The sequence below is a fragment of the Amphiprion ocellaris genome, chromosome 10 (assembly GCF_022539595.1).
Source record: "Amphiprion ocellaris isolate individual 3 ecotype Okinawa chromosome 10, ASM2253959v1, whole genome shotgun sequence".
NCBI lineage: Eukaryota > Metazoa > Chordata > Actinopteri > Pomacentridae > Amphiprion > Amphiprion ocellaris.
This window is the reverse complement of record NC_072775.1, coordinates 3,258,994-3,276,110: the sequence shown is the minus strand read 5'-3', so window position 1 is coordinate 3,276,110 and position 17,117 is coordinate 3,258,994. Positions and strand designations below refer to the sequence as shown.

The 17,117-nt window shown below is 38.5% G+C and overlaps 1 protein-coding gene across 12 annotated transcripts in view; it reads right to left on the bottom strand.

Moving 5' to 3' along the window:
- The window catches only part of depdc5 (DEP domain containing 5, GATOR1 subcomplex subunit), a 39,712-nt gene that overhangs the window by 20,544 nt on the left and 2,051 nt on the right, over nucleotides 1-17,117 (bottom strand). For 7 of the 12 annotated variants that reach the window (XR_008602939.1, XM_055014270.1, XM_055014264.1 and 4 more), the window contains exons 3-29: nucleotides 16,950-17,037; nucleotides 16,781-16,827; nucleotides 16,417-16,502; nucleotides 16,251-16,334; nucleotides 16,124-16,173; nucleotides 15,870-15,939; nucleotides 14,675-14,753; nucleotides 14,525-14,586; nucleotides 14,373-14,442; nucleotides 14,208-14,280; nucleotides 14,027-14,130; nucleotides 13,858-13,932; nucleotides 12,208-12,342; nucleotides 12,048-12,109; nucleotides 11,896-11,969; nucleotides 10,575-10,644; nucleotides 10,452-10,488; nucleotides 10,252-10,372; nucleotides 7,096-7,319; nucleotides 6,798-6,998; nucleotides 4,522-4,657; nucleotides 4,317-4,408; nucleotides 3,255-3,314; nucleotides 2,173-2,356; nucleotides 1,486-1,646; nucleotides 1,110-1,230; nucleotides 522-689 (exon numbers count right to left, since the gene is read on the bottom strand). Coding sequence is in view for 11 of the 12 variants with exons in the window: in XM_055014270.1 (XP_054870245.1) it covers nucleotides 522-689; nucleotides 1,110-1,230; nucleotides 1,486-1,646; nucleotides 2,173-2,356; nucleotides 3,255-3,314; nucleotides 4,317-4,408; nucleotides 4,522-4,657; nucleotides 6,798-6,998; nucleotides 7,096-7,319; nucleotides 10,252-10,372; nucleotides 10,452-10,488; nucleotides 10,575-10,644; nucleotides 11,896-11,969; nucleotides 12,048-12,109; nucleotides 12,208-12,342; nucleotides 13,858-13,932; nucleotides 14,027-14,130; nucleotides 14,208-14,280; nucleotides 14,373-14,442; nucleotides 14,525-14,586; nucleotides 14,675-14,753; nucleotides 15,870-15,939; nucleotides 16,124-16,173; nucleotides 16,251-16,334; nucleotides 16,417-16,502; nucleotides 16,781-16,827; nucleotides 16,950-17,037 (2,734 nt within the window). In the remaining variant the exon portion in view is untranslated. Of the gene's footprint in view, nucleotides 1-521; nucleotides 690-1,109; nucleotides 1,231-1,485; nucleotides 1,647-2,172; nucleotides 3,137-3,254; nucleotides 3,315-4,316; nucleotides 4,409-4,521; nucleotides 4,658-6,797; nucleotides 6,999-7,095; nucleotides 7,320-10,251; nucleotides 10,373-10,451; nucleotides 10,489-10,574; nucleotides 10,645-11,895; nucleotides 11,970-12,047; nucleotides 12,110-12,207; nucleotides 12,343-13,857; nucleotides 13,933-14,026; nucleotides 14,131-14,207; nucleotides 14,281-14,372; nucleotides 14,443-14,524; nucleotides 14,587-14,674; nucleotides 14,754-15,869; nucleotides 15,940-16,123; nucleotides 16,174-16,250; nucleotides 16,335-16,416; nucleotides 16,503-16,780; nucleotides 16,828-16,949; nucleotides 17,038-17,117 lie in introns of those variants that run through there. The other 5 variants (XM_055014268.1, XM_055014266.1, XM_055014269.1 and 2 more) reach the window with 5 other exon arrangements.

The following is a 17,117-nucleotide window of genomic DNA, read 5'->3' as shown; positions in this document are numbered from 1 at the left end:
ATATGATAATTAGCTGTCTTGGGTGAATAGTGGTTATTTTGCGTTTGGTTGCCAGTCAGAAACAGGAGGTAATACAACAGACAATAAAAGGTGGTTGAATCAAGGAGTCTGGCAGAAAACAAAAGGTAAGAAATGGGAGGTCTGGCAAACAGCTGCAAATAGCAAAGGTGTGACAACAAAACGTAAGAGGGAGTCTGGCAGACAGTAATAAATGACGAAAGATTAAAAAAAAGTGTGGATAACTGTGGGAAATAGAATGAATGAGTGACACTAGAAAGCATCTGTAGCGATTTTCTCTTTCTATTTTCTTCATCACATACAACTAAACGTCAGTAAAACTAAAGAAATGCTGATCGATTTTTGAAAAAATCCACCTTTCCCAAAACCCAGTTTCATTAATGGCACAGCAGTGAAGACTGGAAGCCAGTATGAGGATTTGGGCACCATCTTGGATGACAAACTGACTTTTGAGGCCAACACGGACTGTATCATGTACTATATATGAATGTGACTGCGTGCACCTGAAGTCCTCGGAGCCAGCAGAGCAGATGTACTGGTCCAGGTAGTTCCACTTGTATTCCTCCAGTCTCTCATGTCCAAACTCCACCCAGCAGGAGACAAACTGAGCGTCGGAGTGTGGAGGACAGAGGCTGTAGCTGTACTGGATCTGAGCCGACTCATACGGATACCTGAACACACACGAGACAGGACGCCTCAACGTTAGCCTGCTGTCGGTATGAAACAGGAATTTATCTTGCTTCTAAGTATTTCCTTTCCTGCATGTTTGCCTTTTATAAACATAATAACAGCAAAGAACACAATTTATTGACGTCACCCGTCATGTTCCAGGTGTTTTCTTTGACCTTCTTCCTTGAATTATTACAATATAATGTTTTTTTTTACAGTGACTCCAGTGCACAAGTTTTCTTTTTTGGATACGTAATTCCTGTTTTGTGTCACTGAAAAATTCAAAAGCACCATTTAGGTAAAAGATTGGGAATCACTGTACTAGAAGAATCACACACACGTTATCCATCTGGGAGATCTGATGCTGCGTGAACTGACTTTGTGTTTGTCTGTTTGTGTTGGATGCTGTCAGGTGAACTTACTTGGGCAGGTAGCGAGTCACGGTGATGATCTTGTCTTTGAGGCAGACTTTATGGAAGGTCCGACCCATGCTGAGCCAGTACACCGTTTCCTCTTCCTCTGCTCGACGCAGAGACACCAGACCTGAAAACACAGCAGGAAATAAAGCACAGTGACAAAGCGTCTGTTGAACTTTCATACTAACATCTGTTGATAAGTGGACAAATACTAGAGCTGCAGCTTCTCACAAAAAGTCGCAAACAGTTCTCATAAAATTACAATCACACACTAGTGGTTATTGTGCAAACTGAGAAAGTTTGACACAATAATGTGTTTGTTCATCATAAAATAAAAGTCAGTTAAAAGGAACGGAAAAAGATATACGAAATGTTCATTCACCTCTGGAGTACAGAGGGCTGCTGCCCAGAGGCGTGGCCACAGCAGGCTGAGGTTTCCTGTTATTTGGCTGAACGATGATTTGGTATCCCTGCATCAACCTCTGACAGATAAACTCCTCAAACACCTGAGACGCACTCATCACTGGAGCTTCATCTTCTCGCCTGAGAAACAGACAGAAACAAGAGCAGAGTTTTTTATGTGGAGAATGACTTTTTTTTTCACCAGATGTGATTTGAGATGAACAAAGAAAATGGCAGTTGTTGTTTCCTTAGTAGGGATGTTATTATTATTATTTTTGCTTACCGTCAGTTTTAACAGCTCCCAGAAAAAGCGGGAAAATGAGAAGGCCTTTTAGTAGCAACACCAGGTGCCTCTTCTTCGGGTGATTTCACAAATGAACTTGACTGTTATTCAATCTTTGTGCGTTTGAAGCATGCGCTCATCACCTGTTTTTATTTTTTTCATCTTTTCTAGATTTCTTCCTACTTCAGCTTTAAGCACACTAATAAAAACTGGCCCATTTTGAAACATGTCAGCAAGATAAAAAACAACTTTTCCTCACTTAGTTGCCGGTTAAAAAGTGACGCTATTCTAAAGTGACAAAGGCTTTATAGTGAACAGTTTTACGCCTCCGGGTGATGCAGAGAACATTCTGAAGTACCCTCATAAAGACAAAATGAAGTTCACCTCTCCAGGTCACTGTGTGGCAGCAGGTCATAGCAGCCTTCAGTGTAATCGTTCTGCAGCGTCTGGCGGTCGGGGAAGTAGTCGGTGGTGAGGGGGAGGCAGGCCGGCGTGGTCAGAGACTTCCAGTCCACCCCCACCGTGCAGCAGAAGCTCGGCACTGTCGGGGGCGCAGACAGCAGCAGGGCTTCACACACACACACACACACACACACACACACACAGAAACAAAAAATCCCCAAGGCAAAGACAAATACATGTACCCGCAGCGGACAGGTACATGTGTGTTGGGGGCAGGGACGGACAGGAAGGACAGTGGGGTGGTAAGAAATGAACGGAAGGAGGAAGACGGAAAAGACAGAGTGATGGTGAAGGTGCAGACAACAAACAGAGGAGAAAGTAGAAGAAGGGGGGAAGAAAAAACAAGACAAGTGTTACTATTACTGGCCTGGTCAGCCCTGCCGGTGATTCCGGAGGAGCTGCAGCTGTGGAGCAGTGATCAGACATGCAGATTGTGGCGCTGTGACGGTCAGTTTGTGATCGCGGGGAAGTGAAAGTGTGTCCCGAGCTCAGCAAAAGGTGTGAACTGTGAAGTGACCGATTTAAGCAGAGAAATCACATCATGCAAACACAGATTAAAACTACCATGTGAAAGAACACGGGACCAACTTTACAGTCAATCGAGGGATGTGAACTATTCACGCTGCCATGCAGATGTGGGATTTATACAGACAAGGCTAGCTGAGCGCAAACAGGTCAGAGGGAGAATTAATTAGAGCATTTTACACCTGCTAATACCTTACCACAAAAATTAAGAGGAAGAGCCCCAGAGAGAGACAGAAAATGTGAGACAGAGAAAGGGAGGATAAGGAGGGAGGAGAGGGTAACCCCAAACCACATGACCTGTGAGCCTTTTTTGTACTTGCGACCCGTGGAGACGCCCAGTGGAGAAACCTGCCTGCCAAAGCTGAACGAGCCCTCACAGGTTAAAGACACCTCGAGTGGTTTATAGTCATCATCAGTTTGGTGATTCAAACATCATCCTGATCCTGAGGCATGGCTACATGATCAATATTTGGACTCACTTGGATCGGTACCGCCGGGGGAATGTTCTTGAAATGAGGCGCCACGGTTGGTGAGGGTTCCTGTACCAAGTTCACAATAAGAGCAAAAAAAAAAAAGAGAAGCACAGTTATACAAATTATAACAACATTAGTTTGTGGATTAAGCACCAATTCCCAGCTTCCCGGAATCCAAAACAGTGTGTTGAAATGTTTAACCCTCGTGTCGTCCTGCAGGTCAAAACTGACCCATTTTAAAGTTTGAAAATTTGGGAAAAAAAAATATTTTCAAGTGAAACTTCTGATGTCCACATTTTCAACTTTTTTGGTAAATCTTTGAACATTTTTTGGTGGAAAAAAAGAAATGTTAAAAATGTAACTGCAGATTGTAAATTAGTAAAACTATAAATTTAAAATCATTTCTAGACCATGACAAGTTGTTTTGATCATAAAGTAAAATACTAGATTGTTCATTGTTCTTTTGTCATTGCCATTATAAACTCTGAACATGGTTCCATCATTAGGTTGGTGCTCCTCTATATTTTTTATTTACATGGTCAACAAATTCCAACACCAAAACCAAAAATGTTTTAGTACATTTCTTAAAACTGTCTGTCTTCAAAGCGAAAAACCCACTGCTTCCCACTAATGACATAAATCTTTAAACTTGGGTTACAAATATAAAGTTTTATGTCTTGATAAACGCTACTGAAATAGTGCATTTGTGATGGACTTTCAGCAGCTCTAGTGAGCATCTTTTTTGCTCTAATGAGTATTTAGGGCAGCAGGAGTAACAACAACCTAAAGTGTGTGTCGATGGGAGTGTTTTTAGTAGTTTTGGAACATTGATGGAGCTCTATGACACAGAGGAATAAGATAAATTGACACAAATACAACATTTGTAAGTAGGTCTGTTGTTGTTGGTTTGGTTTTGCATGTGGGTTTTGGTGTCTTTGTCTTCATTTCTTAATTTGAAAAATGACAGGGAAGCTAATCTGATACATATGTGGGGAACATCTGAGCTGTAAAGTTGTGTTGAAATATAAAAAACTATAAAAACTGTGTAGGTATAAGCAGTAATATCACCACTGGTGCTGCTGCTGGGGCTTCCGGTGAACTCCTCCATCCCTCCACCGATGTAGAGGCCGTTCTCTCCTGCATGCCTGGAGGTCGCTCGCCTTCACCAGGAGACAAATAACAAGCATTCACCTCACCTCACCGTCTCATGTTGCTTCAGGCTGACATCGTTTACAAAGGAGAGGCTTTGTTCCTGGCAGTGGGCGGCTCTAACCTGCCGGTGGCCTCGTGGTAAGCCAGCTCCAGCAGCTCAGCGGAGGTGTGGGCCGGATCTCTCTGCTGGCTGCCCTGAAGTTCAGCCATGTTCTGTCTGGTCTGGTGATGGATCTGGATGGCCTCCCCAGAGGGACCTGAAGAACACAAACACACTTCTGAGGAGATGAAAGCCAGAAACGCAACTGCAATCTCTGGCTATACAGCAGGAGAAACACCTGACCAGGTGGGTGACCTTAGAGAATAAAAATATCTCTAATTTAGTCAAGTTGACCTCCTCCAGTTAATAACACTCTAGTTTTTAGCTACATTGTTCATATTAGGAAAGATAAGTTCCGTAATTTATTATCTTCTAGATCAGGGGTGTCAAACATGCGGCACATGGGCCAAACCCGGCCCACCACGACTTTGTAAAGTGTAAAAATTCCAGAGAAGACATTAACTGCAAATTGTAAATTCGTGAAACCATAAATTTAAAACACTTTCTAAATCTTGACAAGTTGATCAAAAAGTAAAATACTAAATTGTTCATTGTTCTTTTGTCATTTTGTGTCTCATTTTTCTAACATTCTGTCCTGTTTTTGTTTTTTTGTCTGACTTTTGTTGCTTGTCTCATGTTTTTGTCATTTTGTTCCCCATTTTTGTTGTGTTTCCTTTATGTCTTGATCGCGTCATTTGTCCAATTTTTTGTCACTTTGTTTCTCACTTTTGTCATTTTTTTGTCTCGTTTTCATAATATTTTGTCTTGTTGTTGTTGCTTTTTGTCTGACTTTTGTCATAAAGTAAAATACTGTATCATTCAGTTCCAGATGACAAAATGTTTTGTTCCCTTGTAGAAACTCTGTGATCTGGAAGTTGGAATGTGTAAATGATAAACTGAGGCATAATATTTTTGGAATTTAACTTATTTTTCTAAAGAAATGTCAGGTTGTTCATAATGTTTGTAAAAAAATAATTTCTTAAATGTGAACATTTTCAGAAAGTATTTTTTTGCACTAAAACAAAGGAAAAATTAGCAGTTGTGGTTATTTATAGGTTATTATGCTGTGATTTTACTGGTCTGAATGTGGGCCCTGAACTAAAATGCTGTAGAGTTTAGCTTTATTATTATATTACAACTTTACTATTATACATCTCAGTGACTTCACCACAGGTTAACATTTCTTTACCTGTATCTAGAACAACGAAACTGAGAGTTCCTGCATTAAGACGATAACTCACTAGCAGTTCTACAGCCATATAATGTGTGGTAATGATTAGTTAGTGGCAACTTTTTCACATATACAGCAGTACTCCTCCACAGATAATCAATAAAAACTGCGTTTTGTGTTGTTGTTGTTTGTTAGCAAAGAGATGGAAAATCATTCTGATACAAAAAGTATTATAGTAATAAGTAATACAGGTGGTATAAATAAGCAATCATCCTAAACAGCTGGGATTAGGTTTGTATTTTGTTCTCTCTGCAGGTATTTCTGGACCTGGAGCTTATTGACTTCAAAGTGTTTATTATTTTACGTATTATCTGTCTTCTCTCTATTTGTTATCCTATCCTCTTCTCTTTACCCTCACTCCAACCAGCTGAGGCAGACGGCTGCTCTCCCTGAGCCTGGTTCTGCTGGAGTTTTTTTCCCTTTCCAGTAAATTCTCTTTTTTTTTCCTCCACCCTGTTGTCAAGTGCCGCTCAGGATTCTTGTATGAATTGTGAAAGATCGTAACCCTCGTGTCGTCCTGCGGGTCAAAATTGACCCTTTTGAAAGTTTGAAAATGTGGAAAAAATATATATTTTCACAGTGAAACTTCTGATGTCCACATTTTCAACATTTTTGGGAAATCTTTGAACATGTTTTGGTGGAAAAAAAGAAATGTTAAAAATGTTTCTTAAGAACATTCACATAAAACTCAAACGAAATCCAGTGAATTTCGCTGGATTTTGGTTGATTTTTATGTGAATGTTCTTAAAGAAAATATTAGAAGTTTTACTGATATATATGGAATCACTTTAGATATTTTTAGGATTTTTTTGGAAGATTTTTAGTCATTTTTTGAAAATATTTACAAGAATTTTCTTGCCAAATTTGGGGGATTTTTTTAAACAAAACTTTTAAGTTAAACTTTGAAGGAATTATTGGAATTTTCTTCCTGAAGGTTTTGCAAATTTTCAGAAATTTGGGGAATTTTTTAGCTGAACTTTTGGATTTTTTTCAGACAAGGAAACAATATTTTAATATGAGGACAACAGGAGGGTTACAGAGTGTTTTCCTGAAGACTGTGTCTCACCGACGGGGAAGGTGTGCATCCAGCGCCGGCGGTTGGAGGTGAGCTTCATGGGCATCCTGGACGGAGTGAAGGGGTTTATCAGAGCTCTCTGAGGGGTGTAGCCTCCTGGACGGATGTGCAGGGTGGACTCAGCGCTGCCCACTGTGAACCTGCCGGGGGCGCTGGAGTCCCGCTGAGAGTCCATCATCTTCTCCAGCAACTCTGGACAACACAATGAGAGTGCAGGATAAAAGGAATGAGAAGAAAAAGGTGAAGATGTCGAACCCTCTGGTCGTCCTTCAAGCTCTGCAGCCGCTACCTCTGGTGCTGGTGTATCCCAAAGAACTGCTGACTTCATACTGAGCAGGAGGCATGCGAGGTATCAGCAGCATGTTGGACACAGGACCCAGGCTATCATCGGAGGCCAGACTGCGCTGCTCCTCAGGACCTCCGGATCGAACAGGAGGGGAGGCACCGACGCCTGCGCTGACGTCCACCGAGCCCCAACTCTTCCTCCCACTCGTCTCTTTATCCCGAGCCATCCTGAAAGGCAAGAGGACGGAAGCTCTTCACAAGAGAAGACATCACTGCAGTGTGTTTAATCAAGTCTAGTAAAGTGTTTCAACTCTCTAAAACCGTTTGGATATTTGAGTTTTATATGAGTTTCTGATACCTACATCACATCAACATGATAAATAGTTTCCTTAAAAACCTGTTGTATATAACCTGATTCATGTATTCTGCCTCCTTGTGGATAATCGTTCCACTACTGACAGCTGAAGTCGTATTTTGCCTTTTTTAAAAAGGCTAATCTCATGAAATCGTCCGCGCACATTTTTCAGGAAAATCATTGCTAATTTTCAAGAAGTAACGGTAAAAACAACATCTCAACTGTTATTCATTTTTTAAAATAAGTACTTTCTGCATTGAAAGAATGCATAGTTACTAAGTAATTCATTGTTTATATTTCAATTAACTCGTGTTGAAGTGTCTGTATCAAATTTGATACTCCAGGATTATAATGTGCTTTTTTCCTGAATCATCATGTACCATTTTTGAAATGTAATCTACATTTTACCTATGAGAATACAAACACATACTACTTTAATTACTTAATTAACCTAATGCATAAATGGAATGCTGTCTTCAAATGCATTCTGAGTATTTGTACAACAACAACTCCTCTGAAATCATAATCGCTATACTATACAGACCAATTTTTAGATGTCAAAACGACTAGAGGAAGAAGAGAGAAAAAGACAGTATATTGAAAATGTAATCAAGGAGATACTGGATGGCAACACGAGTGACATGGAGCAGTTAGAATAGAACAGATAACTTTATTGTCTGTTCCAAGTAAAAAGTAGAAGCAGAAGATGAGGATGAGGAGGAGATAGAGCAGGTCTAGTGGGATTAGTCCAGATGTTCAGTGTGAGAACCTACTGGGAGATGGAGACAAAGCTTCCTGCACTTTGTTGTTCTGTTCTTTCTTTTAATTTTACCTATTATTACATTATTTTTTTTGTTCTGAAGTGTGTCGGCTCACTCAATGCTCATTAGTAGACTGGAGAAAGTGGAGTTTTGCTTTAGATTGTTGTGAGAAAAAGTTGCCAAAAACGCCAAATGGATCATTGATACAAAAATATACCATAAACAAAATGTGGCAAAAAAAATGTCTTTTCATTTTGTTAAAAGGAGTGATAAACGTGTCAATTTCAAAAAAATTAGAATTTTCTGGCTATTTTTTGATGGGTCAGGCTTTACAGGGCTCTCATTCAGAGCTACACTCCTTTCCGTTCACTAGACTCAGCCAACAAAAGGCTCCTGATACAACCACCACAGCAGAGCAGGTCCATAGATCGACTCTTCTCCTCTGTGGTTAGAGTTACTAAACTCTGTTCCATCTGCAGAAATCACTCTCAGTCTTTAAGAAAAGACTAAACACCCAGCTCTTCACTGAACACCTTTGCACTTGATAGAAAGCAAAAAAAATTAAAATAAAAAACTCCTATTACGTCTGCACTGCCTGTAGACAAAAAAACGAGGATTTTTTAAAAATTTTATAATATTGAATGTGCCTTTCTGTATTTTTGTGCATAATAAGTTAACCCTCGTGTTGTCCTGCGGGTCAAAATTGACCTGTTTTAAAGTTTGAAAATGTAAAGAAAAAAACATATTTTCACAGTGAAACTTCTGATGTCAACGTTTTCAACATTTTTGGGAAATCTTTGAACATCCATCCATCCATCCATTATCTATACACCGCTTAATCCTCATTAGGGTCGCGGGGGGGTGCTGGAGTCTATCCCAGCTGACTCAGGTGAAGGCAGGGGACACCCTAGACAGGTCACCAGTCTGTCACAGGGCTACATACAGAGACAAACAATCACTCTCACATTCACACCTACGTTCAATTTAGAATAATCAATTAACCTCAGCATATTTTTGGACTGTGGGAGGAAGCCGGAGTACCCGGAGAAAACCCACGCATGCACAGGGAGAACATGCAAACTCCATGCAGAAAGATCCCGGGAAAGCCGGGACGCGAACCAGGGATCTTCTAGCTGCAAGGCTAAAGTGCTAACCACTACACCACTGTGCAGCCCATCTTTGAACATTTTTGGTGGAAAAAAAGAAATGTTAAAAATGTTCTTAAGAGAATATTAGAAGTTTTACTGATATATATGGAATCATTTTAGATATTTTTAGGATTTTTTGGAAGATTTGTACTCATTTCTTGAAAATATTTACAAGAATTTTCTTGCCAAATTTGGGGGATTTTTTAAAAATAAAAGTTTGAAGGGAAACTTTTAAGGAATTATTGGAATTTTCTTCCTGAAGGTCTTGCAAATTTTCAGAAAGTTAGGGATATTTTTTGCTGAATTTTTGGATTTTTTTCAGACAAGGAAACAATATTTTTTGTTGGCCATAAATGAAGACAACAGGAGGTTTAATCCATCGGCTCTAAACTGTGCAGATCTAGAACAAAGGTTAGGTGCTGTATCTGGTCCAGATCTGGAATGAAGATGGGGTTGAAAATGCTCACAGGGTCTAAGAATCAGACTAATTCCTGGGCAGGTTTTCTGTGGTGCAGACGAGGAAGAATCTGTGGTACCAATGAAAGCACAACGTGAGGGAAAATCTCCTTAAACAGTATTCATTTTTGACAGTTTGGTCAAGATTTGTGCAATACTTCTGTCGCTGAAACAGGAAATGCTCTTGTAAGATGCATTTTACATAGATTTTTTTGCACAAAGCTACTTTTTTGATGTTGAATACGATCTTTTTAATTTTTGCCCTTATGGTTATTGTCGGTCCTGTTATCACACTTGAACTTGTTTTATCTTATCCAGGTTGTTTCCTCCTGATTAGATCCTTGCTTGTGTTGTATCTACACTCAGATGTACGTTCCTTTTGGATAAAAGTGTGTGCTAAATGAAACTGTAGACTTCTAGATTTGTAAGCAGTGAAATACCTGAAGTTGGTGCTCCTCTGTATTCGTGATGGACCTGGAAGTCGAAACACCTGAGCATCGTAGGCGTCGTAGTCCACCTGTATCGGCAGACTGTTGTCTGAGTCCTTTGGTGCACAGAGAGCTGGAAGACGTCGTGAAGTCATTGTTTGATTTATACTTAAAATAACTGTAAGTAGACTGGAGAGATTATCAAAACTTACTGTGCTCTTTGCTGCTCTTGAATTTTTCAGCGTGAAGCTAAAAAATAATTGTCATTCGAGTGAGATGTTAAAACAAACCAGAAAGTGAATTTTCAGGTGAAGCAGCAGGACGTGTGGATGTACCTTACGACCGGCCAGTTTGATCCGAGGCGTGAAGGAGCTGCAAGAGTTCTGACTTTTGGAGGTGTAGAAGCTGTTGGCGTAGAAGAGGATGAAATCAGTCAGTTTCACCTTTATATATACAGTTGGAATCAGATCTATTCAAATTTTACACAGAGGTTTTCTGATGATCTGGATATTTCTAGGGATGTCCAATAATATTAGCCTACCAATATTGGAATAAAAATGTAACATTGGTCAATATTGCTTTCGGTTTTTTTGTCTATCATGAAAACCGATAAAATAATGCCTGGATTTTGCAGACAGTTTTCAAAATCGTACAGTATAGCTGCCACATTGTAATAGAGGAAGGGAGAGTGTGAACCGTTGAGACAATTTTAAAAAAATGTCATTCTTTCCATAACTTAAGTTGAGGTAGTTTTCTTATTTTGCTCAGACAATGTTTCCATCTGAAAGCCTTGTTGCATCTGAGAATGCATCCAATGGAGCATCACAATAAAATGAGGCATGAACCCTCGTGTCGTCCTGCAGGTCAAAACTGACCCATTTTAAAGTTTGAAAATGTGGAAAAAAATATATTTTCACAGTGAAACTTGTGATGTCCACATTTTCAACATTTTTGGGAAATCTCTGAACATTTTTTGATGGAAAAAAAAGAAATACTAAAAATGTTTCTTAAGAACATTCACAAAAAAATCAACCAAAATCCAGTGAATTTCGCTGGATTTTGATTGATTTTTATGTGAATGTTCTTAAAGAAAATATTAGAAGTATCACTTTAGATATTTTTAGGATTTTTTTTTTGGAAGATTTTCACTCATTTTTTGAAAATATTTACAAGAATATTTCTTGCCAAATTTGAGGGATTTTTTTTTTTTAAATAAAACTTTTAAGGGAAACTTTTAAGGAATTACTGGAATTTTCTTCCTGAAGCTTTTGCAAATTTTCAGAAATTTGGGGATTTTTTTGCAGATTTTTGTGATTTTTTTCAGACAAGGAAACAATATTTTTTGGTGCCCATAAATGGCTTATTTTAAGACACCTAAGCTTGATAATCCTGGTAATATATAGCTTCAAATAAGTTTTCCCAGCTAATTTTAAGATCTCAAGATTCTAAACATCAAATCTTATTTCAAGAAATCTTAACAAGACATTTTTCACTTGTTCTACTGGCAGATTTTTTCATTGATTTCAAAGTAAAAGTTCCTTGAAATAAGTTATTTTTCTTGTTTTGAGAAGGGCATTTTTTCCAGTGAAAGAAAGAACCATTTCTCCAAAAGTTAATCTGACGTTTGAAAACAGCAGCTAAGAAAAACTCTCTTGCCTGTGGTTGATCCAGTGAGGCAGGTTGTAGTCGTCTCCCACACGAGAGTCTCCAGGTGTCGTCCTGTTGTGCAGCTAAAGAGGGAATAGCAGAGATCATTAGTGAGAAACAAACATGTGACCTGATGCCTGCAGATTGTCTGGATGTGTTACCTTGAATAACGGCACTGCATGCAACGGCTGCTCCCCCATACACACCAAATCTACACCGATGCCTAAAGAGAGGCAAATATGTGTCAAAAACATCAACTTCCTACAGTGAATTTCTAACTTCCTGTTGATTAGAAGCTTGCGTTTGTATCGTCACATTCACCGTTGTCTATCATTCGCTGTTTGGTGAGAATCATGAGCAGACGGTCGACTTCAAACACTCCGACACCGGGTGTGATGACCACCGACATCTGGCCGGTGCGGTCGAAGTTACGATTGATGTAGTGCTTGTCGAACACTGAAAGAGACACACTGACTGTTAGTTTTCACTCTGTAAAAGTTAGAAAACAGTAAAAGACTGTTGGCCTTACTAGCCTTTGATGTTAAAGAAGAGATTCACAATTTGACAAGTGAAAATCATTCTATTTTTTTGGCAATATCCCACGTTTAATAGAGATAGTTTAATGGTCGTTATAGACAGAAGGAGGAATTAAAAAGTTAATCCTCTGGAAATGTTCATATAGGAATATATTAATATTGTTTCCCTGTCTGAAAAAAATCCAAAAATTCAACAAAACAATTCCCCAAATTTCCGAAAATTTGCAAAACCTTCTGGAAGAAAATTCCAGTAATTCCTTAAAAGTTCCCCTTCAAAGTTTTATATATATATATTAAAAAAAAAAAATCTCTCAAATTTGGCAAGAAAATTATTGTAAATATTTTTTTAAAAATGAGTAAAAATCTTTTAAAAAAAAATCCTAAAAATATCTAAAGTGATTACACATATATCAGCAACACTTCTAATATTGTCTTTAAGAACATTTACAAAAAAATCAACCAAAATCCAGTGAAATTCATTTAATTTTGGTTGATTTTTTTGTGAATGTTCTTCAGAAACTTGTTTTTTCCACCAAAAAATGTTCAAAAATTTCCCCAAAATGTTGAAAATGTGGACATCAGAAGTTTTACTGTGAAAACACATTTTTTTTATCACATTTTCAAACTGTAAACTGGGTCAATTTGACCTGCAGGACGACACGAGGGTTAAAAATGTGAGTTAACTGTTAAGTCCAGTTGAACAATCTTGTTGTTTCTCGACTCACCCTCCAGTTTTGTTTCCTCTAAAATTCACATTTTTACTCTGTCAAGGAATGCGGCAGAGTTATGTGACAATCGGCATTGGTTTGTCCGTCTGTCCGTCTGTCTGTTAGCAACTGTACTCAAAAACGGAATAACGGATTTGGATGAAATTTTCAGGGAAGGTCAGAAATGACACAAGGACCAAGTGATTGGATTTTGGCAGTGATGCAGCTTATAGTCTGGATCAGTGGATTTGTTAAAGATTTCTGTATCATTGATTGAGTGTTCACTTGTCACTGTAACCATGACAACAAGTGAACACTACATCAGCTGCCTGCTGATGATCACATGATTGTGATCCTACTACAATCCACCACTGAGGACTTATCAGGACTTATCCATCAGAAATGATCCAAGGAACAATTAATTAAACTGTGGGGGTGTTTCTGAGTCCCATCAACTCCTGCCACCTGCTACATATTTAGGTCACGTGATTCGGTATCTGTACATAATGTACACATGGAGAACACACGACTGTGCTCAGCACAAGGTCATTTTTTGTTAAAGATTTCATCCGTGGGAAATGATCCAACGACTGAGCAATACTGTGCTCTCTGAGTGCTTTCCTTGTTCTATATTTGAAAACCAAGATTTTAATTTTTCCAAGTATCAGCTGTTGATCTTTTTGTCATTTATAATCGACATCAGTAATGGGAAAAACCCTACTACTTACCATTGAAGGAAAGGTTAATGGCCTCCAGATAGTTTCCCTGAGCAGCAGTAGAGTTAAAACCCACAGGAAAACCATCTGACATGAAAAGAAGAGAACACAAGGTTTTAGTTCATAAAGCAGCCCGATCCAGACGTCCATTAGCCTGTGAAATGATGAAGTTCTTCACTACCTGCTTCTTTCAGTCGCACCAGAACAGGATACTGGATGAACAGCTTCTTTATAGTGACCAGTAGTGACATCCACTCGTCCCGCCTCTCATTCTGAGCCACGACTCTGATCACAAAACAGTCAAAAACTAACATCATCCAGTCTGTCCTTTCACTGAGCTCCTAGCATGTTAGCATGTTTACCTGTAGAAGTCTTCATAGAAGCGTCCTTCATGATCCTGTCTGATGCATCCTCTCAAAATCTCTGGAAATTCCTCTGAGGAGAACAATAATGTACAAATTGTGTTCTTTTTAGCATTGCAGCAGTATTAATGTGTGTCATCGTGATGATAAAGAAAACAGACTCACCGAGAGTTTTTGCGCTGTAGAAAGTACGTGAGAAAAGTACGACCGTCACCTCATGACTGCAGTTCTTCTCCTGTTTTAGCATGAAACATTACTTATGTTTAAGTCTGAAAAAAGTGACATTAAGATTTTTAATGCTGACAAAAAACACAAACCTTCCACTTGGCAAAGAGGTCAGACAGGAAACCGTTTACTGCCTTCTCAAAGTAGAGATCACCTGAAAGCAAAACATAAAAGCAAATCAACAAATTTAACTCCAGAGGAAGCACAATTATGTGAAAAACAAGCTTATATAAGTGACTAACCATAGATGTCAAAGTCCCACATCTCACAGCTCATCTGGATAAAGATGTAAACCATGGCAGACGTGGATCTGAACACCACCTGAGTAACAACATCACATGACGTTTTAGAGAAATGAACGACTCCAACGTAACCAAACACAACTGTGACGACATGATGAGAAGCTGATAGAAGTGCTTGTTGTTGTTTCATTAATTTCTTCTATTCCCAAGAATGAATTCAACCTTTCATTACTTCTAAACGGTTTGAAATGGCTAAAAATTGATCAGACAGTCACCATATTATTCACAACACATTTGCTGTTTATTAATTCAAAACAGAATTTACGTCTTTTCTCAGTTTATATCAATTAGACTCAATAGCTTTGAGTTTGCTGTTCGGGGAAAACCAGTAAGACGTCTCCATGAGCTATGAGAAGTTGTGACAACAGATTTCCTTCAATTAATTGCTCAAAACATGAAAACTAATGATAAATCAATAATATAATGATAATATTGGAAATATTTAGAGGCTGTTCTACTAGTAGAAACCAAACTTTTAACCCTCGTGTCGTCCTGCAGGTCAAATTGACTCGTTTTAAACTTTGAAAATGTGGAAAAAAATAATATTTTCACAGTGAAACTTCTCATGTCCACATTTTCAACATTTTTGGCAAATTTTTGAACATTTTTTGGTGGAAAAAAAGAAATACAATATTAAGAATATTCCCAAAAGATTTTTTTGTGAATGTTCTTAAAGAAAACATTAGAAGTTTTACTGATATATATGCAATCACTTTAGATATTTTTAGGATTTTGTTTGGAAGATTTTTATTCATTTTTTGAAAATATTTACAAGAATTTTCTTGCCACATTTGTGGGATTTTTTTTAAATAAAACTTGTACGGGAAACTTTTAAGGAATTATTGGAATTTTCTCCCTGAAGATTTTGCAAATTTTCTGAAATTTGAGGAATTTTTTTGCAGAATTTTTGGATTTTTTTCAGACAAGGAAACAATATTTTTTGGTGCCCATAAATGAGGACAACAGGAGGGTTAAGATGTTTATGAAGGTCTGGAGTTAATGATGAGTTAAGATGATAAGTTTTGATAATTTTCTGACTCAGTGGAAGTAGAATTCTCTTTTTTTGTTGTTGTTTTGTTTAATAAACAAATCAAATCCTTTCAAAATAAAATCTGTTTCTTCGTAAACTACTCACTCTGGTGTCTTCACTGATGTACCCACAGGTCACTTTCTCTCCCTTCACCCAGAGTTCACTGGCCTGAGCTCTGAAGAGTAAAAAAAAACCCATCATAAACATGCAAAAATGATGTCACATGGCTGTAAACAAAGATGACCATCTTCCATCTATATAAAGTTCAGGACGATAAATGGCCGTTTTCCTCCCTTTTCTTAACCTTTACTAAATGCTGATTTCTTCCCTGTCGGAGCCTTTCTGGAAATGAAATGTACCTGATTCCTGCAAACTCCACCTTCTGGGTCACATAAGCGCACGTGCTCACCTGAAATACAGAAAACGAGAGATAAATTCTCAATCACATGCAGTAAAATACTCAGACAAAACATCCACGTGACCCACCAGACTCTTCTTCAGCCTCCACATGTCTCCTCTGCCGATGTACTGGTCCTTGAATGTCAGCTCCACCAGGTCCAGAGTCACATCCTATGGAAGAAATAAAAAACCTGTAAGAGATTCTGTTGCTTCATCACGTGGAGGAGCTGCAGAGTTCTCAGAGTGAACGTACCTTCGGGTCAACGATGTTAACGATGACGTCCTGGTAGGCACGAAGCTTGAAGGCTTGAGCTACAGTCTGGTCCACGCTGATCGTCTCTGGGTAAGAATGAGATAGAAAAGTATCAGGAAACCACTGCATGAACATAATATGAACATTTACAATTAATGCACATTTGTCAATGTATACTCAATATTACAGAAGTTTGTTTCAGGTTTATACTCTTTCTGTAGTATTTCATCCTTTGTCGACTGTCGCAGCAACAAGCAGCTCTTTGTTGGGATGTGCAGATAAATCATGTTTAATCCAATCCAGCCAAACTGAATTCCTGAATATAAAGCAAACATATCGCTGCTTTACGTCGTAATTCATTTACCTTTCTGCAGATCCTCCTTTAAGCTCTTCACCTGCAGCAGGAGCGGACTGGGAATTTCAAAGGAGAAAATGTTATATTATGGCTCATTAGTGGAATAATATGTTAATGCAAACACAACAGTTAATGTGGAAAGAAAATATCCAACACAGTGACGTCATGTTAAGCTCACCTGTATTCATCTGTGGGATGTGCGATCTCAATTATATCCCCCAGACCGACTTGAGGGAAAACTTTTGGGTTGACAACCAACTCATCATCTGTTTAAAGGAAGAGTCCACTTTAAAAGCAACTCAGCAAATATCAAGTGTCTCTCAAGAGAAACAGGAAGTATGTCTGC